The following is a 24,959-nucleotide window of genomic DNA, read 5'->3' as shown; positions in this document are numbered from 1 at the left end:
AGTGCCTCTTCTCACACCCGGGCAGCCATCTGTGTGTCCTCCTCATGTGCCAAGCTGTGGGCGGAGGAGGGGATTGGGGACTCAGGGGAAGGGAGGAGGTGCCCGTTCTGTCCCCCACTGCCAACAGGCATGGCTCACAAGGTCTTTTTTCTTTGCCACTGTGGATAGGGCATTGCAGAGAGAGAGAGGGGCACGCTTGTGACTTTGACCTCCCTGGGGACAGTGTCTGAGCAGAGGGAACGTGTGATTCCGTCAAGATGCCAACGGTAGGTGATCGTTACTCCTGAGTACCCATATTAGCTCATCTAATCCTGACAACAAATCTATGCACACCCATGTTAGACATGGGAGGTTGGAGGCTCAGAGATGTACAATGACTCACCCAAGGTCACACAAGATGGCAGAACCAGAATTTGAGCCCAGAACTCCAAATAACACCCCTTTCCCCACATAGCAAAGCTGCCTCTTGAGTATGCAATAATGAGATCAACTACCTCTCCACGCTGGCAACCTGGAGTGGACTTTCCATGTAACAATTAGGCAATTGACATCACCCAAGGGGGTCTTTCACTTCCCGCCCTGGCTTAGCCTCCACTCCACCCTGCCCTGAGCTGACCTCTGGGCTTCTTTAGACATCTGACCCATTGCTGCCTCCCCTCCCTGCTTCACTTAGTTGAAGAAACACAGGAGAAAATCTTCCACTGCCGAGGAAACTTTGAAGTCCCGAGAACAGCAGGCTGAGGCAGAGCTTCGGAAGCTAAGGCAGCAGTTCAGGAAGATGGTGGAAAGTCGGAAGTCCTCTAACTTCCGTAACCAGCAGAAGATCATGAATCAGTAGTAAGTGAGCAGCGGAGTTTGTACTGAGGAAAGTTTGGGCTGGGTTTCGTGGTGCTCACCTGCTGTCTCATGTCAGTGAGCCACTTCTGAACCCAGTGTGGGGACTCAAGTTTCTAGTTCTGAGAGAAACCCACTTGAGATGGCTTTGGAGGTGAGGGTAAACTTCTCATCAGAATGCAGGGTGTCTTGGGGTTCCCTGGGGAGCAGGACACCCATATTTTAGGGAAGGAACTAGTTGAGGAACAATTTCTGGTTCCTCTTTCTCTCTACACATGACTTTTGTTCTTTGAATCTCAGGCCTGGCTTGTGGGAAACAGCTGCCTCGACTCCTGAGCTTGCCAAGCCACACAGAGAGACTGTGTTGAATTCAATTCCAAATTCCCAGGAGAGGGAGAATCTGGCTCCACTTGGGTCCAGTGTCTACTCTTGGGGTGATATTCTTGGCACCGAGGGCCTAGGACACGTGGCTTTGGCTGTCACTATTATGGTCCTATCACAGAAGTGGAAGAGTTCCTAGAGAAGGCAGGAATAACTGGGCTGCGGACACCCCAAGGATGTTTCCTATCTGTGTGTCCTTGTGAGAACTGCAAGATAGAATATTTGAAATTGGGTTGCCCTAGAAATTATGGAGTGTGTTGTTTCTTTGGGCAATTGAAAGGTATCCCTGGGGTTGAATAAATATCAAACAAGCATTCTTAGATTCCCTCCAAGGAAATGTAATTCCTTCACCATGTTCATATTATTTGTAAAGGCAGAAACTGTCCATTATTAGAAAGAAAATTCTTCCTGTTAGGTGATGTGGGAAATTTAGAGGATGTAGAAAAGAGATTCATTAGATTTTCCCTGGATTCAACTTACTCAGGGCCAAGACTAGTCCATATGAAGCCTCCTGTGAATTTTTTAAAAGGCACCCATTCTCAAGACACTTTACTGCCATCTGTTGGAAAAATTGTCATGTGGGAATTTTTGCTAGAACAAGAAAAAGTGGTTCCCAGAAAAAAGTAATAAATGAACAAATCAACTACGTGTTTCCAAGTAATGGCACTTCCTACAACCTGCATATCTGGCCGGTCTCTGGTGGGCATCAGGATGTGCTTTCTTCCCGGTGTGTCTCTGACAGTTTTTCTTGAATCTTACCCTTCCTCATCCCTACCCCACCCCGCAGGGTTCTGGCACTAAATCAATTTATTTCATCTCATTTCACTTAATGGAACTGAAAAAAGGAGCGGAGGAGTGGAGATTTTAGGTTCTTTATAGTGAAACACCTATGAATAGGGCCATAACTGGAGGTGTGGGTGCCTCGGGTGTGATATTTAAGGAGGTATTTTCCCCCAGGGCTGACTCTGCTTAAAACACTGAGAAAGTGAGTGCCTCCTTAAATTTGGAGTCTCCTTTCTGTCTTTATCCCAGTCCCAACCCTGCTACAAGACACACAAACATTCCTTTTGCTTTTATCAACCCTTCCTAAAAGCCTAACTCTGAGGGAGGGTTGCCCTTTCTCTCCCTTTTCTTCTTTCCACCTTAACAAAGACCCCTTTGCAGGAGGGATTTAAGTCCCTGCAGGCATGTTGAGAAGCCTCAGTGGTCTGGTCACTGGCCATATGTGGCCATTTAGAATATATTTATAATTAAAATAAATACAATTAAACATTCATTGCATTTCAAGTGTTCAATGGTTGCATGTGCCTAAGTGGGTTCGTCAGACCCCATAGATAGAGAACATTTCCATCAGTACAAGAAGTCCTATTGGAGGAGTGCTGCTTTAGAATGACCTATGGGATCAGTGAACTATGACCATTGGCCAAATCTGGCTGGCTGCCTGTTTTTGTAAATAAAGTTTTATTGGCTCACAGCTATTGCCTATGGCTACTTTACATTGGAATGGCAGAGTTGTTACAACAGAGACTGTAAGGCCTGCAAAACCTAAAATATTTACTCTTTGGCCCTTTATAGAAAAAGGTTTGCCAACTTCCACCCTAGAACATTCTTTGCTATTCTAGAGCAGTGCTTCCAAAACTTGAATATGCATGTGATGCATTCGAGGATCTTGTTACAGAGCAGATAGATTCTGATCCAGTTGGTCCTGGGTTGGGGCCTGAGATTCTGCATTTCTTCACGTTACAAAGCACATTGAGGCAGCTGGTCTGCAAACTTCACTGAGCGGTGGTGTCCATTCTCTGACTTTTCCAGAAACTCAGCCTCTGGGCCATTTCCTATTATTCAGTTGTTATGCCATCTTCCAAGTCACCTTTTCTCTTCTGAAGTCCTCTTGTTTTCCCGTATCCCCCACCCTATTTCTTCTCCAAAGCAGGCAGTGGAAGGGAAAGGAGGAGTCTCAGATCAGCCCATTTAATAAATCATTAGCGCCCCAGGCAGAGAAGCCACTGAAGGTTAGAGGTTATTGCACATCTCTGTGTTGATGCAAACTTGAATATCCTCCCTGATGGATTTGCTCCTCGTTACCAGGAAGGACGATCTACAAAATCAGACAGATGCCAGTGAGTGGCTGGCAAAAGAGAATTTGAGGGCTTCCTCCATGTCTAGGTAAGGGCTTTTGACAAGCACAGCTGCAAATTGCAGGAAAAAAATCCCCCACAGAGTAGTGGAAATTGCAGAGAACTGGGTCTTAGGCAATCAGGGCTCCAGACCTGGACCTGAGGGCTTGGGCAGATTCCTTTCAGCTGCTTGGGTAGGAGGCAGCCCTCTTCCCCAGTCTCCTGTCAGGGTTAAGATGCCTGGTGTGTTCAGTCAAGGTCAACTCAGGGGTTCAGGATTACTCACATGCTTCTTTCCTGACAGCAAGGAAATCAAGACCCTGAAGGCAGAGCAGGAGGAGATCGCCCTGCTTTTGAGTCTCATGAAGTCCCCGAAGAACATAGGTCTGAATGAGAAAAACTACATGGAGCTGCGTTTCCTGCTGCAGACCAAGGAGGACTACGAGGCCTTGATTAGATCCATGAAAACACTGTTGGCAGAGCTGGATGAGAAGGTACAGTCTTCTCTTAAAAGGTTAACCGGAACACAGAGCAAGGGGGAAGTGTTTGGGGTATCTGGTGATGCCTTAGGCCAGATCTGACACCCTGGTATCCTCATGACTTCCTGGGGTAGCCCTGTAAATGCCACTGTGGCTATTGTCTGCACCACCCTGTGACCTCTGGCTTCCCAGCTTCTAGGCTCAGCCCTATTGTTCTGTCCCTCCTCCAAGCTTCCCTTACACTTAGAACAAACCCCACATCCTCACCAGGTTAGTTAAGAGAGGCTAAATGATGCTATGGTAACAAACTCCACTCCTCCCCCAGTCACAGTAGTTTAAAACAATAAAGATTTCTTCCTTGTTCATGCTACATATCTGTTGTGGGTTGGCTGGGACCCTTATGTCTTCCCATTTGGGAAGAACATCAGTGATTTTTTTTTAAGTGATGGCATTTCCTAGGGCTGTGCCGTCCACAACCTGCACATTTGTGCCTGATGTCTCAGCAGGGTATTTGGCTATAGCTACCAACATCATTTTTTTAAATTTTTTATATTTTTGCCTTAGGAAAAAGTTGAGCTCCTGCTCTGAGAGAGAGGACAAGTAGTTGACTGGCTCTTTTCGGGAATATGGGGTGCCCAAAACCTATGAGACCTGAAATATCAGGTGGTTTAAACCATCTTCAACATTGCCAGGTATTATGGCAGAGAAAAAGAGTTCTGGAGGGTCTCACACTGGCAATTTGAATGACCCAGTCCTGGGCCCATGACACAACCCCTGGGCCCCTGACCAGTATTGGTCCGTGAACTGTTAGGAACTGGACCACACAGCAAGAGGTGAGGAGCACTCAAAGCAGTGAAGCTTCATCTGTATTTACAGCAGCTCCCCATCACTGCCTGAGCTCTGCCTCCTGTCAGATAAGTGGTGGGTTTAGATTCTCATAGGAGTATAAGCCCTATTATAAACTGTGCATGTAAGGGACCCAGGTTGTGCATTCCTTGTGAGAATCTAATGCCTGATGATCTGAGGTGGAGCTGAGGACCGAAGCAGCACATTTCAGGTGTCTCTGTCTCCCATCACCCCCAGAAGAGACTATCTAGTTGCAGGAAAGCAAGCTCAGGGCTCCCACTGATTCTACATTATGGCAAGCTGTATAATTATTATCGTTGCAATGTAATAATAATAGAAATAAAGTGCATAATGAATGTAATGAGCTTGAATCATCCAGAAATCATCATCCCCCCACCCCCATCTGTGGAAAAATCATCTTCCATGAAACCAGTCCCTTATGCCAAAAAGGTTGGGGACCGCTGCTCCAGTCACTTTTGCTCCTGACTCATGGGCTCTAAATAGTTCTATGACTCTACCCATCCACAAAGGGGTCCAGGAAGTACAACCCTCCCATGCATCTGGAAGGCAAACAGCTGGAGACATTTGCAGAGCAGTGTTCAGAACCACACCCCTTACTGTGGCTTGAAAGGCTTTGGCCCTTTCAAGGGGCTTTGGCCCCTTTGGCCCTCTAGCCCCTGCTTGCCCAGTAGCTCACCTCAGGGCCTTTGCACATGCTCCACCAGTCCTCCAGCTTGTCCTTCAGGTCTCAGCTTCAGTGGGACTTTCTCAGGGAGGCTTTTTCTGTGCCCTCTCCCCTTCTGTATCCCTCTTGTACCAGTCATGTTCCCAGCCAGGCACCCATAGCACACTCAGCAGGCTACACTCAGAAGAGTTTAGCGAAGGGACTCTTTACAAGGGTGTGGGCATGAGTAGCATGTGCAACAGTGGGTGAGGGTACAGTGGTCTGGAATCTGGAGAGCAGGGAGCCAGCCAGAGGAAATACATGCCCAGCTTCTCACTGTTCTGACCCTCAGTGCATGGGAGCCTCTTCAGGATCCCACCAGGCCAACCTGCTGGGGACAGAGCTGGGTAAAGAGTATGGCCTTTATCAGACCTCTAACCAGGCTGTCCACAAGGGCAAGGACTATGTCTGTCTTGCTCCAATGGTACCACCCCTGTCCCTAACCCATGCCTGTCCCTGTGCCTGGCACACAGTAGGTCCTCCATAAATATTGACTACTGTATGAGTCTGGAAATCTCATTCCATCTCTTCTGCTTCAAGCCCTACAGTAATTACCTGTTGCTCTTTCAACAAAGGCCAAACTCCTTAGCAGGGCATACACTGCCTGCTTCTTCCAGAATTTAATCACTTCTCTGATCAGTGGCCTTCTCCATGACCTTTGAGCCAAAAGTGCTGTCCCTCACTTCTAGGCCTTTGCATGTGCTGTTCCCTCTGCCTGGAGTGCCATTCCCTGTAGTCTCTGCACTTGGGGATTTATTTATCCTTTAGGTCTCACCCCAAATGCTATTTCCATTGGGACTTCATCCTTTGCCTCTCCCTGCTAGATGCCCCTACTGTGTATGCCCGAAAGCCCTTGCATCTGCCTTCCCTGAGGCCCATCATGGATTTTTATGGCTTGTTTCTAGTCCTAGGTTGTAAGTTATTTCAGGGCAGGGGCCCTCTGTCTTGGTTACCATCATCATCATGTCCCTATTGTCTGGCACAGAGCAGGTGTTTGCTGAACACTGATAAATGAGCAGCTGTATGAATGAATGAATGAAAGCAAGAGGAGGCAATAACTGTGAAAAAAAAGAGGAAAATCAGGAAAAGCTGGGGAAATGGGTCCTCACAAGCATTTAGAAAAGGCAACAGATGGGGATCCTCAAAAGAATATGGGGCTCACTGTCCAGTGCAAACTCTCTTTGCCCAGTTTCACCTCAGGGTGGGCAGATCCCAGAATCCCCTCCTCCTCTGCCTGCCACACAATGAGCAGACCCTAATCCTTGCGGGCCCCACTTAGCTCCACAAAATATTTAATAGTTAATAAGCCAATTGGAAGACAGCGTCTTGCTTAGGGAATGCATTTCCCCCATCAGCCGAAGCCCTGGATAATGTCTCCCATCAGGCAAAGGCCTAATTACTCTCAGCATCACAAAAGCAACGTCTGACATAAAGATGCCAAAGGGAATACAACTCTGAATTTAATCACAAGAACCATTGGGAAATGCTGATGCTGCAGCTTCTTTTGACAAGGAGCTGAAGCTGGAGGACTCCCAGGACCAGCTCTAGCAGGGGTGGGTATTCCTTCAGAGCCAGCGGTGGCACAGTTAGAGATGCTGCCCTTATGGACATTAAAATGAGTTGATTGTTTTATTTCATTAGTGAGTTAGTGAGGATTTGCATGGAGGATGCTACCTGTGCATAGAACAGGAAAAGGAAGTTGAGCAGGGAACCTAACTTGGCCGTGTGTCTCAGGGCTGGGAAGTCCTTTTGTCTTGCCTCAAGGGACACGCACATACGTGTGTGTGTGTGCATGCATGCATGTGTGTAGTGCACATGTAAGTGTTCCAGCTAAAGTCCAAGCCATGGCCAATATTAATCATAAATAGCATTCATTTGCTTCACTAGTTTGTGCAAGACCCAGCAGTTCCCTTGACCCCTGATCATCTGAGCTTGCTTGATGTATTAGTGAGAATGTGTTGGGCTGCAAGTAACAATTCTTGACTAGAAGTAGCCGAGCAGAGGCTTGTTTTTAATCACTAAACAAAACATCTGACTGGAAATAGACCATTGCAAGGTCTAGCAGCTTTACAATGATGATTTGGTCTCCCCCCTCCCCCTCCAATCCTTTCTTCTGGCCTTGTCCTCATGGTCATAAGATGGCTGCCAAAGCTTAGCAAGTTTCAGCTTTTCACATAACCATATTCACAGATGTAAAGAAGGGATGGGAGATACTGTTTCACAGAATCCTTCTAGCAGATTTCTTCGCACTGGCCAGGACTTCAAGGTCAATCAATGACAAAGGGAAATGAAATTCCCAAAATTGGCTTAGAGTAGACCAGGGGTAGCAAATTGTAACTCAAGGGCCAAATTCAATCTCTTTATCACCTTCTAGCAAAAGAATGATTTTTACATTTGAAATGGTTATTTTTTAGTGGTTATGTGAGTACCTACATTATAGCCTCTTAGTCCTTGAAACTTAAAATATTTGCGGTCTGGCCCTTTGAGAAAAAATTTTCCAAGTTTTGGCTTAGACCAGTGATGCTTTATCCCTCAGGGCCAGGATAGAAACCACCTTCCCTTTAGATAGAAACCCACTAAGAAAATGTTTTATCTTATGTGACAGTCACTAATCTTGAAGGGGACTTTAGATAATAGTTTTGAAATTTCTCTAGGGCTTTCTAGGACTTGGCACAAGCTAGCTGTTTCTGGATAGGGCTAAATATTGGGCAGGTAATAAAGATATTTGCCTGGGTGTACACCAAGGCCACATTGCAGGCTGGCTATGCACACAGCTGGTAGTGTGGAAGTGACTTGTATGAGAAACTATGGAGTGAGGTTTCTGGGACAGTGGCCCTGGAGAACTGGGCTTGAGGTACAAGGACGAGAGATGCCAAAATTTTCTCTTACCAGGCATGGCAGGTTGTATTTCACTTATTTGAAGTCAGGGTCAATTATCATAATGGGTGAAATGGATACTGTGTCAGTTAGAAATGCTTTTGGCGGCAAGTAACATAGTACCCAAGCAAGAGAGGCCTGGACCAAAATGTTACTTATCAATTTTTAAAAGAGATGTATTATTTTGGAATGCTTTTAAATTTACAGAATGGTTACAAAGATAGTAAGAGAGTTCTCATATACGTTTATCCAGCTTTCCCTAATGTAAACGTCTCATAACAGCATGGGACATTCACCAATACTAAGAAATGAATGTTGGCATGTTAACATTAATTGAAATCCAGTCTTTATTGGAATTTCATGAGTTTTTCCCATTCATGTCCTTTTACTGTCCAGGGCACCTCATTCCGTATCAGTTATTTGTTTGTTATTTGACAAGAAGTCCTCTGGACAGAGGTGGCCTCAGGATTGTTTCAGCTGCTTTATTGATCGTGGCTGCCACATCTTCCTCTGCACCTGGACTTGCATCTCTCAATCCTCTGCAAATTTGTGGGCCTCAGAGGCAGAGGGGCCCAGGTGCCCTTCCACAAAGCTAGGTGCCTTCCAGCCTTAAGCCTCCCTCAGTCCTGTCGCCGTCATTAGATGGAAACCTCACTCCATTATTGATGTCCTCTTTGCTTCTGTCTTTACCCTTTCTTTCTTCAAGGTGTCTTTTCCTTGTGTCCTTTATCTTAACCTAAAAACCAAGCACAAACCCAAACCAAAACAACACTCCTGCAAATGCAAGTTATTGCCAGCTTTTCCCCTTGCTAAAAATTTCTAGAAGACCTCATCTACATTCCTGCCTTCTTCCAGGGCAGGTGCTATCTCCACTTCCATCTGTGGTGATGGGAACAATGTTGCCTCCACCGAAACTGCTTTCTCTGGGGTCACCAAGGACCTCAACCTCTCTACACCCAGTGGCTTTCTCCAGTTCCCAGCCAGAGACTTTGAACTCCCAAATACACAACTTATTTGTGGATGTCTTTAGGACAGAGGTTCTTAAATCTATCACTCCCCATAACCATTTCTTTTCCTCCCTTCTTCCTCCCACTGTATCACTTATTCATGGTCAATTCATCAGTGAATTTCATTTGGGTGTACACCCACCTAACCATCACCAAGATGAAGACATAGAGTATTGCAGCACCTAGAAGGCTCCTTTGGTTCCCTTTCATTAACTGCCCCCCAAGAAACCCCTTTCCTGAGCCCCATGGCCTCTTTCAGTCAACATTACATCTGCCAACACTGTTCAGCAGCAAGCAAACATCTCTGTACAGTTCTGAAATGGAATTCATAGATGATAGAATTCTTTACCCTTATTTATTTTAAATCAATATGATGCTATAATGATAATACCTGTATTAAAAATTATTTATACTAAAATTATATTATTTTAATATGTCAATGTTCTGGTCTGACTCACCTAGAACAGGGCCTGCAGAGGACCACATAGTAAATATTTTGGGTCTGTGGGGCATGTGGCCTCTGTTGCAACTACTTAATTCTGCCTTTGTAGCAGGAAGGCAGCTATAGATATATAGGCACAATATATCAATGAATGTGTGGCTGTGTGCCAATAAAACTTTATTAGTAAAAGCAGACAGTGAACCACATTTGGCCAAAGGCTGTGGTTTGCAGATACCTGGCCTGAAAGATATAATCAGATCAGAGGCCTGTAATGCTACATAAAATCAGCAAGGATTCCACGGCTGCATTGCAGACTGACTCAGCCTTGTTGTGTCCACAACTCAAAGAACGTGCTCTAGGTTGTGTTAGTGGCATGATGTCCAGAATGGTGACTGACTCTTGGTAAAGTTCCAAAATAAGTCAAAGATTTATGCAGTGACTACAGTCATGGATAATTCAGTGCCTATTAGAAATGAGTGAGAAATGCTGTGTGTATACATATAAAAGATAGTTTGATTCTAGGTACAGAAAGATATAAAGAGGTTTTCCATCCACGTAATGTTCACAGGAGCACTGGGAGGTCAGTGAAGGGGGACAGTCCTGGATGTCTGGTGTGGCTGATCAGTGTGGCATCTTGTGACCCACACATTAAATGGCACTAGTGTCCTTGTCATTATAAGAGTGAAACAAAACAAAACACCACAAGGTTATAGAAGGCCCCTTGGAGGACAATGTAGTTTATGCTGGAAACCAAAGCTGTAGGAAGTTAAAATTTATGTCCACATGTGAAAAACATTTACGTGCACAGGTGAGAGCAAAAACTCTAAATTGCCTCATTTTACCGCAAACTGGTTAGGATTAAGTTGAATTGCATAGGCTCCCGAGAGAAACTGAAATTCTATTTATAGAAAAAGAAAGAACATTGTGGTTTTTGTTTTAGCACACTTGAGTTAGTGAACTATGGAATTTGTACCCACACAGATGTTAACACAGCTGGGCTTTCTCTCTTTTTCTTTTTCAGATTGCTCAGATGGAGAAAAAAATTGCAATCCAAAAACAGATCTTCTTAAAAATGCAGGAGGCCAATAACCCCCGGAAACTTCAGAAACAGATCCACACTTTGGAAACCCGTTTGAATCTTGTATGTAAGGGGTTCGCTGAAGTTTTGCAAACAGCTCTGTCCCCACTTGGCTGAGACCAAAGAATGATGTCTGCTAAGCATTTAGGAGAAAATACCCATTTCATTGATTGATTCAAGAGAAGGTTAACATGTAGGCCAGGAAGCCTTTTAGAATTGACTATCTACCCTGCTCCACCCACTCTGTTCTATCCACCTTAGAAAATGCTATTATTGCCTGTGCCTTCACCCCAACCCCCCACCTCACCTGGAATGCCTACTCCTAGTTCCCTGTCTCAAAAATTCTTGCTTATTTTCAAGAAGCACTTCACCAGGCAGAATTACTTAGAACTTCCTCTTCCATGGCAATCTTCTCATGTCTCTATTATAGCTTGTGTCTTTTTGTTTTGTTGATGTAGTCTCTAAGAACTCCTGATTCCCTCAATTTACAGTGACTTTTGCATTAAGCAAGATTTTCTCTCCTTTCTTATTTTTTTGAGATAGAGTCTCACTTTGTTGCTCCCAGTAGTGTCATGGTGTCATAGCTCACAGCAACCTCAAACTCTTGGGCTCAAGCGATTCTCTTGCCTCAGCCTCCCAAGTAACTGGGACTAATGTCTGGCTATTTTTAGAGACAGGGTTTCGCTCTGGCTCAGGCTGGTCTTGCACCTGTGAGCTCAGGCAATCCACTTACCTCAGCCTCCCAGAATGCTAGGATTACAGGCATGAGCCACAATGCCCAGCCCAAGCAGGATTTTCTAAATTGCAAAGTGGCTTAAGCACTCACACACAAAGAGACTGTATTGGTTATAGAACTGAAAAATCCAGAGGAGGAAGTGGGGTCTTCAGGCATAGCTGGATCCAGGTGTCCATCTCTCCTCTGGGTGGACTTCATTTGAGTCGCCTCCAGTAAGAACAGTTGCCAGCAAAAAGGAAACGTCTCTTTCCTAACACAGTATAATTTTCTTGCCTCTAGTCTTTGTTGGCTCTCTAGACTTTTCATCCTCCATGTCTGCTACTTTGTATTCTCTGATCTACATCTCCCCCATTTCCTCCTCCCTGCTCCTAGTAACTACTGTTTTGTTGCCCATCTCTATATATTTTACTTTTTTTTTTAAGATTCCACGTATAAATGAGATTATGCAATATTTTTCTTTCTGCATCTAGCTTATTTCACTTAGCATAAGGTTCTTGGGGTTCTTCCACCTTGTGGCAAATAGCAAGATATCTTTTTAAAGGCTACATAATATTCCATAGGATATATATGCAATTTTTTAATCCACTCAATATGTTGAAGGACACAAATATGTTGTTTTCAAATCTTGACTGTGGTAAATAATACTGCAATGAACGTGGGAATGCAAATATCTTTTTAAGGTAAGGATTTAATTTATTTTGGGTATATGCCCAGAAGAGAGATTGCTAGGTCTTATGGTAGTCTATTTTTAATTTCTTTAGAAACCTTTGTACTATTTTTTATAACGGCTGCACAAATCTACATTCCCACTAACAGTGTAACCAGCAACATCATCTTTTTAAAAGAAAAACTTTCTTTAAAAGCTAATTTCTAAGACATACAATAAATTCTAATCTATGGGGAGTAAAACAACGAACATATCTATTACTTTGATTTAATCATTGTTAACATTTTTCTTTATTTGCTTCACCATATTTTCTTCTGAAGTATTTTAAGGTAAATTATAGGCTTTATGATGTTTCACCCCTAAGTACTTTAATTTGCATTTCCCAAAATTGAATAAGACCAATATCACACCTTGCAAAATTAATATTTTCATAACATTACTCAATACCTAGTCCATATTAAAGTTTCTCTGGTTGGCCCCAAAATATCTTTTAAAGGTGAATTCAATCAAGATTCACATAATTGCTAAGGATCTGGATCTTTTTTTTTTTTTTTTTTGAGACAGAGTCTCACTTTGTCACCCTCAGTAGATTGCTGTGGTGTCAGCTCACAGCAACCTCAAACTCTTGGGCTTAAGTGATTCTCTTGCCTCAGCCTCCCAAGTAGCTGGGACTACAGGTGCCTGCCACAATGCCTGGCTGTTGTTGCTGTTTCATTGTTGTTTGGCAAGCCCGGGCTGGGTTTGATCCTGCCAGCCTTGGAGTATGTGGCCAGTGCCCTACCCACTGAGCGATGGGTACCATGCAAGGACGTGTATCTTAAATTTCTTTAGAATAGTGGCTGTCAGTTGTGGGTGGATTTTGCTTCCAAGTGGATACTGTCTCCAAAAGGAGACCCTTATGGTTGTCACAGCTGGGTTGGAGGTAAGGATGCTACTTGCATCTAGTGGATAGGCATTTAACATCCCACAAAGCACAGGTAAGCCCCTCACCACAAAGAATCATCTGGCCCCAAACACCAAGAGTACTGAGTTTGAGAGACTCTGTTCAAAAATAGCCACATCCCAATTTTTCTCAGGCCATCAACTTGTTCAAGAGTCCACGTCAATTGTCCTGTAGAAAGTTCTACTTTTTTGATTTGGTGGATTATTTCCTGTGGTATCACTTAGCTCATCCCTCTCTTCCCTATTAATTGCTTAAAACTGGAAGTTAGGTCTAAAAGTAGTGGAGAAATCCAGTTCGTGGCCATTTCAAGCCTCTCTGACTAGTTTTGTGTCCCTGGGGTAGGAGGTGGGGTGAGGACCTTCCAGCCCCCCAGCTTCCTCCTCGAAGCTTGTCTTATCCATAGGAATGAGCCTTGTTTTGAAACAGAGTCTTTCCAACAGGTCACTGTTCAATTTGACAAGATGCTAACCACCAATGCCAAGCTTCGGACGGAGATTGAGGATCTACGGTTTGAGAAGGCTGCTTATGACAACGTCTACCAGCAGCTCCACCGGCGCATGTCACTACAGAAGAAAACCATGAACACGGCCATTGAGCAATCTTCTCAGGCCTATGAGCAGAGGTAGGCTGGGGGTTTTCTCAGTCTGGATGTCTTCTGGCTTCTTACTCATGGGGATAAAAAGCATATACTTTGGCTTTGAAGAGCCCAGATTTTAGCATCTGACAGATCAGGGTTTAAATTCTGACTACATCACTACTACATTGTTGTAGGAGCTAAAGAAATCCTAAAGAGATGGTAGAGAGGATTACATAATATATGTATGTAAGGGAGTGCCTGGGACATAGTAATCGATAAGTAGTGATGATAGTGATAATGGTGATGGTAGTGATGATGATGATCATGAGGGTGGTGATGAAAGTGGTGATGATGATGGTGGTGGTGGTGATGCGGATAAGGGTGATAATGATAATCATGATAGAAAAATTTCCTGGGGGTGGTCTAGAGCTTATAGCTCCTGTTGTTCAGGAAAGGAGGGTTGTTTTTCTGCCCTCAGAAACCTTCATGATTAAAAAAGTGATGGTGGGCTGGGCATGGTGGCTCATACCTGTAATTCCAGCACTTTGGGAGTCCAAGGCAGAGGATTACTTCAAGCCAGGAGTTTGAGACCAGCCTGAGCAACATACTGAGACCCCCATGTCTACAAAATATAAAAAAATGAGTTGTAGTCCTAGCTACTTGGGAAGCTAATGTGGGAGAATTACTCAAACCAAGGCATCTGAGGCTGCAGTGAGCCCTTCAGCCTGGGTGACAGAGTGAGACCCTATTTAAAAAAACAAAACAATAGATGGTCGCTATCCAGGCAGGAAGTCCCTCTTGATTGGCAGGGAAAAGGAAGGCGAGGGGGGAGCGTCTGGACCCTCAGCTCTGCTCCTCCTCACCCAGGCTGGAGGCCATGGCGCGAATGGCTGCCATGAAGGATCGCCAGCAGAAGGACATCTCTCAGTACAACTTGGAGATCCGAGAGCTGGAGCGTCTCTATGCCCATGAGAACAAGCTCAAATCCTTCCTGCTCAGCAAGCTGAATGACCGCACTGAATTTGAGGAGCAGGCCAAAAGGACAGAAGGTACACTCTCCAGGTGCACAAGCTGGCACTCCTGCTTGCTCGTGCTATCTTGGTGCACATGCACGTGTGCTCCTGATCACTCTGTGTCTCTCAGGTGCCATAGTCTCCTTGTAGTAGGATTGCCAAATTTATCATATAAAATACAAGAGGCCTAGTTAAATCTAAATTTTAGGCAAACAATGAATACATTTTTACACTAAGTATATCCCATATAGTATTTGGGACTTATACACAAAAACTTATTTGTTGTTTATCTATAATTGGGACATACTGATAACTTTAAAAATTATATTCTTCAACTGAAACTCGAATTTAACTGGGCACCCTGTATTTTATCTGACAATCCTAACCTGTAGGATGTGTCCTCAGGCTGGGTGCTCCTATTGTTTAGGGGGAGACTTGTGTGTCAGGGTCCCCGAGATCATCCTGGGTTTGATGATTCACGAGGAGGACTCACAGGACTCACTTGCTGATACAGGCACACTCGTGGCTATGACGTATCACAGGGAAGAGACACAAAGCAGAAACAGCAAAGGGAAACTAGGCACAAACTTCCAAGAGGAGTCACACAGAACGCGCTTAATTCTTCTAGTGGGTAATTGTGACAATTCATATATGAAAAGAGTTATCTACTAGGGGAGCACACTAGGGACTCAGTAGTCTAAAGTCTTACTGGGGTCTGGTCATGTGGGCACACACCCAGACTCTCAGCTCTTAAGGGGAAGCAGGCATTCAGCAGAAAGCGTGTTGTCTGTACAGTCCATTTGCAGTGAGCCACTCTTACCATTCAGGGGAAGTTTTATATCAGTACAGGAAGCCACTTACCATTCAAGTTCCTACGTGTCAGCCAAAGGCAAAACTTGCAAGCAGGACTTTCTTAAAAAGCAATCTCAGACCTGCTGTGTTAACTCTCTTTTGAACAGACTGAGAAATCCGAGCTCTTCTGAGAGGCACCCCCCACCCGTGCTGTGTAGCTACATTTGTACTGTCTCTTTTGCCTTATCATTTGGACCTGTATTGCTAGAGTGTGTTTCTGAGAAAACCCCATCTTACTCTCTAAAATAACAAAAAACACCAAAAGCTTTCTTTCTTTCTTTCTTTCTTTTTTTTTTGAGACAGAGTCTCTCTGTTGCCCTGGGTAGACTGCTGTGGTGTCATCATAGCTCACAGCGACCTCAGACTCCTGGGCTCAAACAATCCTCTTGCCTCAGCCTCCTGAGTAGCTTGGACTACAGGTGCCCACCATAATGCCTGGCTCATTTTTCTACTCTTGGTAGGGACAGGGTCTCACTTTGCTCAGGCTGGTCTTGAACTTCTGAGTTCTAGCAATCCACCTGCCTCAACCTCCCAGAGTACTAGGATTACAGGCATGAGCCACTGTGCCTGGCCCAACTAAAGCTTTTAACCCTTTGGAAACTTTTATCCATCCATCCATCCATCCATCCATCCGTCCGTCCACTCAGTCACCTCCACCAGCCCAGACATACATTCATCTGTTTTTCCATCCATCAGCCATTCATACTTTGCCTGATCATCCAACCCTCCACCCACTTACTGAGCCACTAGGTCATGTGTCCTTTCTAAGTATTTGGCATATGTGATTTCCATTTGGTCCTCACAACTCTAAGAGGTCGACATTACTATTAATATGCTTCATTTGTAGATAAGGACACTGCAATTCAGATTGGACACATGACCAAGCCAAGGGCCACAGCAACTTAAGCAGCAGACCCAGGGCCCCAAAGACATCCCTTTGTCTTCCCCTCCAAGCCTGAGGGCCAGTCTTAGTACCCTCTTATCTATGCAGTGAGCAGCTTCATAATTCCACCAGTTTTGTTTTTCCTACGTCTTTTTGATTTTTGATTCTTGAATCTCCGATCCATTCTTCCTCCTCTCATGCCTGAGTCTTGTCATTGCTTTCCTTCTGGCAGCTTCTGCTAGGTCTCACCACCTCTAGCCTCCTAGTGCTCCCAGCTGCCCTTAAAGTGATCCTTCAGCGTTATGCTCTCTGTGATCTGTTGACTCCTTCATTCATCCATCCAGTGGCTCCACTTCTAGTCATTCAACACATTTTAATGGTCACTTAACCTGAAGCTAGTGCCATACTTGGGGCTGGAGACAGCACAGTGACCAACATAGCACTAGCTCTGATGTCCTGGAGCTTCCATTCTAGGTACAGAGACATGGGGGAGAAAAAACCCACTCAAATAGATGAATGCAAAGACTTCAAGTTGTGATAGAAGCTTTGGAGGGAGAAAACAAGGGACTGAGGTAGAATGCTCAGGGCCGGGTGCTCTTTTGGATGGAATTGCCACAGAAGGTTTCTTAAGAAGGGACATTCAAAGGACTCTAGTTGTGTGGGAATGGGAAACCCTGGCAGAGGGACCAGCACACACAAAGAGAAGAGGTGGGCATGGGCTAGAGCAGAGGGCAGAGGTGACGCTGAGGAAAGAGCAGCAACCACTCCAGAAAGACCTTCACTTAATCCCAACCCAGTAACTGGAGGCAGCATAAGGGATATGGTGGGGAGTAAGACAGAATCTTGTCCTCCCACAGCTGGCCTGTTAGGGAAACGAAAATAAGCAAATGTAGAAGTGAATCTAGTATCTTGGGAACCAATGAACATGATGAAAAAAAATTGATAGTGAAGGGGACTGTTTCATCTAGAGTGGTCAGGGTGGGCCTGCCACTTGGGCAGAGGCTTAAATGACACTAGGAACCTGGACCTGGGAGAACAGCAACCTAGGCTGAGGACACAGCAAGTGCAAAGAACCTGAGGTGTGAATGGGGTGATGTTCTGGAAAGAACAGAGAGAAAGCCAGTGTGGCTATAATGAGTCAATGCCAGTGACTCATTGGAAGGTGAGAGAAGACAGAAGTGTCCAGATCATGCAGGCCCTTGTAGGCTGCATTGGGGAGCACAATATTTATCCTAAGCATGGCTGGAAATCACCAGTGTATTGAGGCAAAGTAGTGACAAAGTCTTGTAGTAACAAGTTGCTGGGGAGTAAAAGGCCGCCCATCTAAAGCAGAACGCCCTGGCCACACTCCTGTAATCCTAGCACTCTGGGAGGCCAAGGCAGGTGGATCACTTGACCTGAGGCATTTGAGACCAGCCTGAGCAAGACTGAGATCCCATCTCTACTAAAAATAGAAAACCCAGCCAGGCATAGTGGTACATGCCTGCAATCCTAGCTACTCAGGAGACTGAGACAAGAGGATTACAGAGCCCATGAGTTTGAGGTTGCTCTGAGCTATGATGACGCCATGACACTCTAAGCAGGGCAAGAGTGACACTCTGTCTCAGAAAAAGAAAAAGCAGAACCACAGTACAGCACTTAATGGTCTGGCCACAGAGGTAATTACTGGATTTCTTTCTTTTCTTTTTTTTGAGATAGAGTCTTACTCTGTCACTCTATAGTCTAGGTGGAGTGCTGTGATATCATAGCTCACAGCAACCTCTAACTCTTGGGCTCATCTCTTACCTCAGGCTTCTAAGTAGCTGGGACCAAAATTAGTACCTGGCTAATTTTTCTTTCTCTTTTTTTCTTTTCTTTCTTTTCTTTTTTTAGTATAGAGGTGGGGTTTCGCTCTTGCTCAGGCTATTCTTGAACTCCTAACCTCAACATATCCTCCCGCCTCAACCTCCAAGAGCAATAATAGTATTACAAGGTGTGAGCCACCTCAACCATCTTGGATTTCTTTTTCTGTTTACTTGGATATCATTTTTTCTTCCTTCTTCTTGTCTGATTCCCACACTAAAAGCTCCATGGTCCAGGGTTGTTGTTTTTTTCAGCATTACCTAGTACAGTGTCTGACATGTAATAATGAGTGAGTAATGAGTGAAGCGTTTTTCTGCCTCCTGGAAAAAATAGAGGCCCCTCCCCAAAGCATCATAATGTTGATCGTGTCCTGTCTGCCTGGCACCAGTCTGAGGGGTTGCCTTTTAAAACTCACAGTGGCTAGTGTTTCCTTTTTCAGCTCTCAAGAGAAAGAAGCATGGCAAGAAGAAGACCAAGGGGGAGAGTTTTGAAAGCTATGAGGTAGCCCACCTCCGGCTGCTGAAGCTGGCTGAGAATGGGAACCTGAACCAGCTCATTGAGGATTTTCTGGCCAAGGAGGAGAAGAACTTTGCTCGGTTCACATACGTCACAGAGCTCAACAATGACATGGAGATGATGCACAAGAAGACCCAGAATATCCAGGTTGGGCAGCTCTTGTTTCCATAGGCCTGGGACCCCCTGGTCTTATAGTGGCCTTCCCTAGAACAGGCTCATTAGAAGGCTCCATGAGACACTCTGCAGAAAAAAAGGCCTCAAGGTCAAATCCGTTTGGCAAGTGCTATTATATTCTCCCTACATTTCCCCTATATTTTAACTTTTCAGCTGATATGTGCATTTAATATGTTCACATCCCCTCCACCCCTAGCAGTGACATTATAATCTATAGCATGTTTTATAATCCAGTGCTTAGTGTACTACAGCCCCCGCAGATGTTTTTGTACAGCCCATGAGCTAAGAATGATTTTTACATTTTTAAAGTGTTGTAAGAAGAAAAAGAGAGAGAGAGAGATCCAAGAGAGATCCACAAAGAAGAAAATCTTGTATTTATATCTGGCCCTTTGCCAGATATAACAGCTTCCTAGAATTGAAGAGAGATGGGTAATTCTTCTTTTGGAGAGACTTGATGTATATGAGCATACTAAAGGCTCTGATAAGTCCTGCAGTAAAGAAACCTGTTTACCTTTGTTGAACCCTAAATTTCCCAAATGTAATTGACTCCCTGGGCTACTTACTCCCCAGAACATAAACAAATATTCTTTGGAACTTTCTGTAAAGGAAAGAGAATAAACTCCTTACTGTAACATTCAAAACCTCTTCAAAATTTGGTTTTGACCTACCTTTGCAGACTCAGGTCCCATGATAATCCCCTGGGTACCCTCTGGCCAAAGCACCAGCTGCTAGTCACAGCTGTCCCAGGCATTTCCCTTCTCTGAGGTTTTCCTGGTGCTGTTACTTCTCCCTGCCCTACCTTTCTCTTCTGGTGAAATCTTCCTCATTACCCTTACCCAGCACAAATGTCACCTCCTCTGGGAATTCATTATTCCTTCCTCTGAGGTCCCTGTCCTCTGCTTACATAATGGGAAGCTACTTTCCTTTGGGATATGTCACTGTTTTCCAAATTCATGGGGGAGATGTGTATGTTGGCCATGTGCAAATGGACTGCAGCTAGAATAGAGGTGAAAACATTTAAATTTACTAGTGATGAGTTAATTTTAATGAGTATTAGGAAAAATACAGAGTGAACTTGTCAAGTAATGGATACTACTACTAAGGTGGCGCCTGTGGCTCAAGGAGTAGGGCGCCGGCTCCATATACTGGAGATGGTGGGTTCAAACCTGGCCCTGGCCAAAAACTGCAATAATAATAATAATAATAATAATAATGGCTATTACTTCAGATAATAAATAATAATAGAAAACAGAATAAAAAACATAATGAAATAAAATTGGTTAGTTTCAAGAGAACTCTTAATACGTAACAATAGATACTTATAGATAATAATAGTTCAGGTGGCAGGTGAAAGTGGCTCTATCATTTAGGATTGGCACAGGAATGATAAATGGAGGAAAGTTTTTTTAAAGGGAAGATTTACTAAGGTCTGAGGAAATTAAGACTGAAGAGTGCAGCACCACCAAGAGCAGGCCCCAGAATGGTCCAGGGGAGGGAGAAGTTTCTGGAACCAGGAGAGCGGTGTTGGGAAAAGGACCTGGCTGCTACCTGCTACCCCTGCTGGCCAAAGCACCAGCTGCTGCTGTACCCTCCCAGGAGGAAGGAAACCGAACGGGGGATCTGCAGGGTGGGGTAAATACCTCCTTCTCCTTCCACCCTTTAATCTGGTGCCTCCCATTAACAGTGCCCAACAGGAACCAAACTGGACCAGCGCTCAAGGGCCCCATAAGGGCAGCCCTGCGGATGTTGAGATGGGGAGGGAGTAGGTGGATCCAGACAAAGGGAGGATGTCCTGCTTGGTGTGTGGCTCAGTGTGTAGGGGGGTGGGGTAGAGAGCTGCTCTCTGCCCACCTGGGGATCTTCCAGAGGACAGGCATGAGGGTGCACTCTCTGTGCACCCTGAGGGAGGCATAGGAAATGGTTCTTCTACGTAGCTGACCTTAGCCTCCCCTTCACCTTGGGGGTGTTCTCTCCTGTCATCCTTCAGCCACACTGCCCTTCCTCCAGCATTAGGACAAGTGTGGGTGTGTCTGCTTTGGGCCTTGGTCTCCCCATCTGTAGAATGACATCCATTGTACTTGGACTAGAAGAGTAGCTTCCAAACCTTTCTATAAAACTACAAAACATTTTTTTGGAATGAATGTTATTAGGAAACTCCAATACATAAAACAGAATAAAGGGAGCAATACTGGATGAAACAGTGATGGAAAGGGCACCTGGGTCCCTACTTTTTGCCCTTTTGTGGAATCTCTGCTCCTATTGGGTTCAGGTTCTGGGCAAACTTTTTTTTATTCTTCATTAAAATCAATTAGGATTCTAACATCTGATTTCACCCTTACCTAGATGGCTGGGATCGGAAGTCATAAACTGGCTGAATCCAGCATTCATTCTCCTTTTGTTTGGTCTTCTCCACTCTATTAATTTTATTAGTTGCCAACTTTTAAATATCAGGGTATTCTATACGAAAATATGAATTTCTGGTTTCTCTTGGAAAATCAGATCTGACAACCCGGGCCCACACTCCCGCGAGAATCTGAGTCCCTATGAACACACCGGGCTCTGGCTCCTTATTTTACCAACACCAGCGGCGTCTGATTTGTTCCGAAGCCCGCAGAGCCCCGTGGGCCTTTTGAGTTTGTAACCACTGTCCTCTGGTGGCCATCTGCGGTACTGCAGGGAAGGTCTTTGCGGACCTCTCGGACCCTATTTCTCGTTTTCTGGGTAACCGCGCCTCACTAGGATAAGCCTTCAGACGAGGAAGAAAGGAATATCCCTGAACACAATCAGCCTTGACTTTCCCCATTCCCTATAGCAACATAACTTGTCTCCCTGATTAGGACAAATGTGTCTGATGAAAGAGGGGCAAGTCTGTGCTCTTTCTTCAGCCTCAGTTTCCCAATCTGTGGAATTGGACCAGAATAGTGCCTTCCAAACTCCTTGTTTGAGTTACAAAACTGTACCTTTTGGGGCTTAAATAGAACCTCAGATGTCTATTGAATGAAGTCTATAAAGCATGAATTTCCAACAGGAAGATTTAATTTTTTAAAAAATGTTGAGAAACTCATTATAGAAAAATTGGAAACTGTGTAAGGATAGAAGGAATTTTTAAAATCATCCACTATCCCATTGCCTAGAGACAATCACAGGGAGCATTTTCCTTCTAACTTTTTCTTTGGGTTGTGCTTTTAAAATTTAACATAGTGCTTATCATTTATAGTATATATAAAGTTGTATATTCTGGTTTAAAAAACATTCTTTTGGTTATTTTTCATCCTGGAAGTATTTATTGGTTACTTACTGTGTGCCAGATACTGTTCTAGGCATTAGTAATGTACAGAGAACACAATGACAAAAAAAAAGAAAAGAAAAAGAAAAAGAAAAAACAGCCCTTGTGAAGCTTCTATGCTAGCAGGGAGAAATAGATGATAAATAGCAAGCGTTAACTGTGTAAATTACAGAGTAAATTAGAAAGTGAGAAGCAATGTGGGTACAAAGATGAAATAGAACAGGTTTGGGACAGTTGAGGAGTTAAGAGTTGAGCAAATTTGCAGGTGAAGGAGCAGGCTGCCCAGATCTCTGTGAGGAATAATGTTCCAAGTAGAAGAAATAGCATGTGCAAAAGTCCTGAGGCAGGAGAATTCATGGAGGTCAGGATGCCTGGAGTGGAGAGAGAGAGACATGGAGGGGGGAGGAAATTAGTCTCAGAGGTGAGGGTTGTTGGGCACATTTCCAGAAGGGGTTTTGCAATTACCCCAAGAGAGGGGAGCCCTGGGAGAGCTCAGAGCAGAGGAGCAGCACCAGGAGCAGCACCATCTGATTCAGGGTAACATTTTCATTTGGAAAATGTTAAAAAAAAGTATGAGTATGAACCCTAAATCAGAAAGAATCCCATCACCTGGATCTGGAATTGCTTAGTCTTTCTGGTTAGAGTTCTTTCTTGCCCTTTTTTTCTACCTTGAAAATATTGGAAGATTTTCCTGAATTGCCTACATTTTCCAAAATAAAAATTACTTTTCTAATTACAAAGGTAACATATACACACCTGTGGGAAAATATAGGCAATTCAGAAAAATATAAGGAAAAAGTAAAAATTACCAAGACATTACCACTGGGAGATAATTAACATTTTGACAACATCCCTTTATGATGTGCACAGGCACACACATTCACACCCAGATACCTAGATGCTTATTTATAGTAGTAGGATCATGCTGTTTTGTAAACTTCTTCCCCCAACAATTTACCATAGATACTTCCCAACATCTTCTATGTTCTATGCTCCTTTTAATGGCTTCTGGGGACTCTGGAGTCTCTGTAGTAGAATCACAAGCTGGTTCTTCAAAATGCAAATTCCCCAGGCCCTATCTCATACCTACAGGCCTACATTCTTTGCAGATGGACCAGGAATCTGGATTTTAGCCATATTGTTATTTGAGATCCCCCCCCCCTTGTATAAATGTACTATCATTGATTTCACAGATCTCTTATCAGTAGACATTTGGATTGTTGCTAACTGGGGGCCATTAAAAGTTACAGCAGTCTTGAGAGTCCACCTTTGCCTGTTTGTTCTATTCTTTCCACAGGACAGATCCCTGGGGATGGAATTGCTCAAAGGATGTGTGTACCTTTTATATCAGGACATGTCATTCAAGCCATGTGGTTCTCAAAGCTGGTCTCAGAGCAGCAAAATCAGGACCACCTGGGGACTTGTTAGAAATGCACATTCTTGGGCCCCACCCTAGACTTGCTACATCAGAAACTCTGGGAGTGGGGCCCAGCAATCCATGCTTTTTACAAGTTTCCAGGTAAATCTGGTTCTTGCTACAGTTTCTTTTCTTCTCTTTGAGCCACACCATCTAGCACAGTAGCCACTTGTCATGTGTGGGTATTTAAGTTAAATTAATTGAAATTAAATACCGTTAAGAAATTAGTGCCTCTGTGGCACCAGCCATATTTCAAGTGTTTAATAACCATGTGGGCCAGGTGACTACAGTATCAGCAATGACAGAGATGACATTGCCACCACCAAAGAAAAACTCTGTTGACTATGCTGTTCTAGATAAATTTCCAGGAAGGGTAAATCACCGCCCCCCCATCCCATTCACCTCACCCTCCTTTTAATTAAGAAAACATCAGAAAGAGCCTCCATAGACATAAGAGGAGCCCAGGGTCTGGGGATCCTTGAATTTAAATCCTCATTAACTCCTCAAGGTATAGCAGGTGTGGCAGGGAAGGAGACTCCCCATTTTAACTCATGTTCTGATTCTCTCCTGAGCAGAATGAGATCATCCACTTGCAGTCCCAGCAGAAAATATCCCATGATGATAGCCGCTCCATCCTGAAACAGCTCGAGGTAAGACCAGGATGCAGAGGGAGGGACTCAGGAGCCTCCCTTGCCTGTCTGTCTGTCAGGCATTCTGTCAGCTGGTTCTCAGGGGCAGAAAGATGTCCACCCCATGACTTGAGACTGGCCTAAGTCATATGCATACATGTCCTGACCTTCTGTCACAGGCAGTCTCTGCTACAGGTATTGCAGCAGAATTTCTTCTCTTCATTCTAAAGACTCATCTCCCCAGTTGGACAGTCTAGCCCAGGCCTTTGGGCCTGTAATTTCCTCCCTAATGGGCTCATTCCAGACCTTTTCCTCAGTCTTTCTCTCTCTTTCCTGGCTGTGTCTTGTTCTCAATCATTACTAGTAAGTGCATATAGGTTTTTTTGTTTTTTTTTTTTTTGAGACAGTCTCATTTTCTCACTTTGTCACTGTGGGTAGAGTGTTGTGGCATCATAGCTCATAGCAACCTCAGTCTCTTGGGCTTAAGCAATCCTCTTGCCTCAGCCTCTTGAGTAGCTGGGACTATAGGTGTCCAGCACACTGTTTTTGTTTTTTTTTTTTTTTTGAGACAGAACCTCAAGCTGTCCCCCTGGGTAGAGTGCTGTGGCATTACAGCTCACAGCAACCTCCAACTCCTGG

The 24,959-nt window shown here is 44.4% G+C and overlaps 1 protein-coding gene across 1 annotated transcript in view; it reads left to right on the top strand.

Moving 5' to 3' along the window:
* The first annotated feature begins 206 nt into the window (after positions 1 to 206).
* The window catches only part of CCDC63 (coiled-coil domain containing 63), a 33,510-nt gene continuing 8,757 nt past the window's right edge, over positions 207 to 24,959 (top strand). The window contains exons 1-8 of the mRNA XM_003796044.3: positions 207 to 266; positions 674 to 837; positions 3,637 to 3,826; positions 10,729 to 10,848; positions 13,572 to 13,753; positions 14,576 to 14,757; positions 18,738 to 18,961; positions 24,267 to 24,341. Coding sequence (XP_003796092.1) covers positions 258 to 266; positions 674 to 837; positions 3,637 to 3,826; positions 10,729 to 10,848; positions 13,572 to 13,753; positions 14,576 to 14,757; positions 18,738 to 18,961; positions 24,267 to 24,341 — 1,146 coding nt within the window. The 5' untranslated portion in view covers positions 207 to 257. The remainder of the gene's footprint in view (positions 267 to 673; positions 838 to 3,636; positions 3,827 to 10,728; positions 10,849 to 13,571; positions 13,754 to 14,575; positions 14,758 to 18,737; positions 18,962 to 24,266; positions 24,342 to 24,959) is intronic.

This window comes from Otolemur garnettii, unplaced genomic scaffold, assembly GCF_000181295.1.
Source record: "Otolemur garnettii isolate 467f Iridium unplaced genomic scaffold, OtoGar3 scaffold00099, whole genome shotgun sequence".
NCBI lineage: Eukaryota > Metazoa > Chordata > Mammalia > Primates > Galagidae > Otolemur > Otolemur garnettii.
The sequence above is the reverse complement of the archived record's forward strand: the minus strand, read 5'-3'. Positions and strand labels throughout refer to the sequence as shown.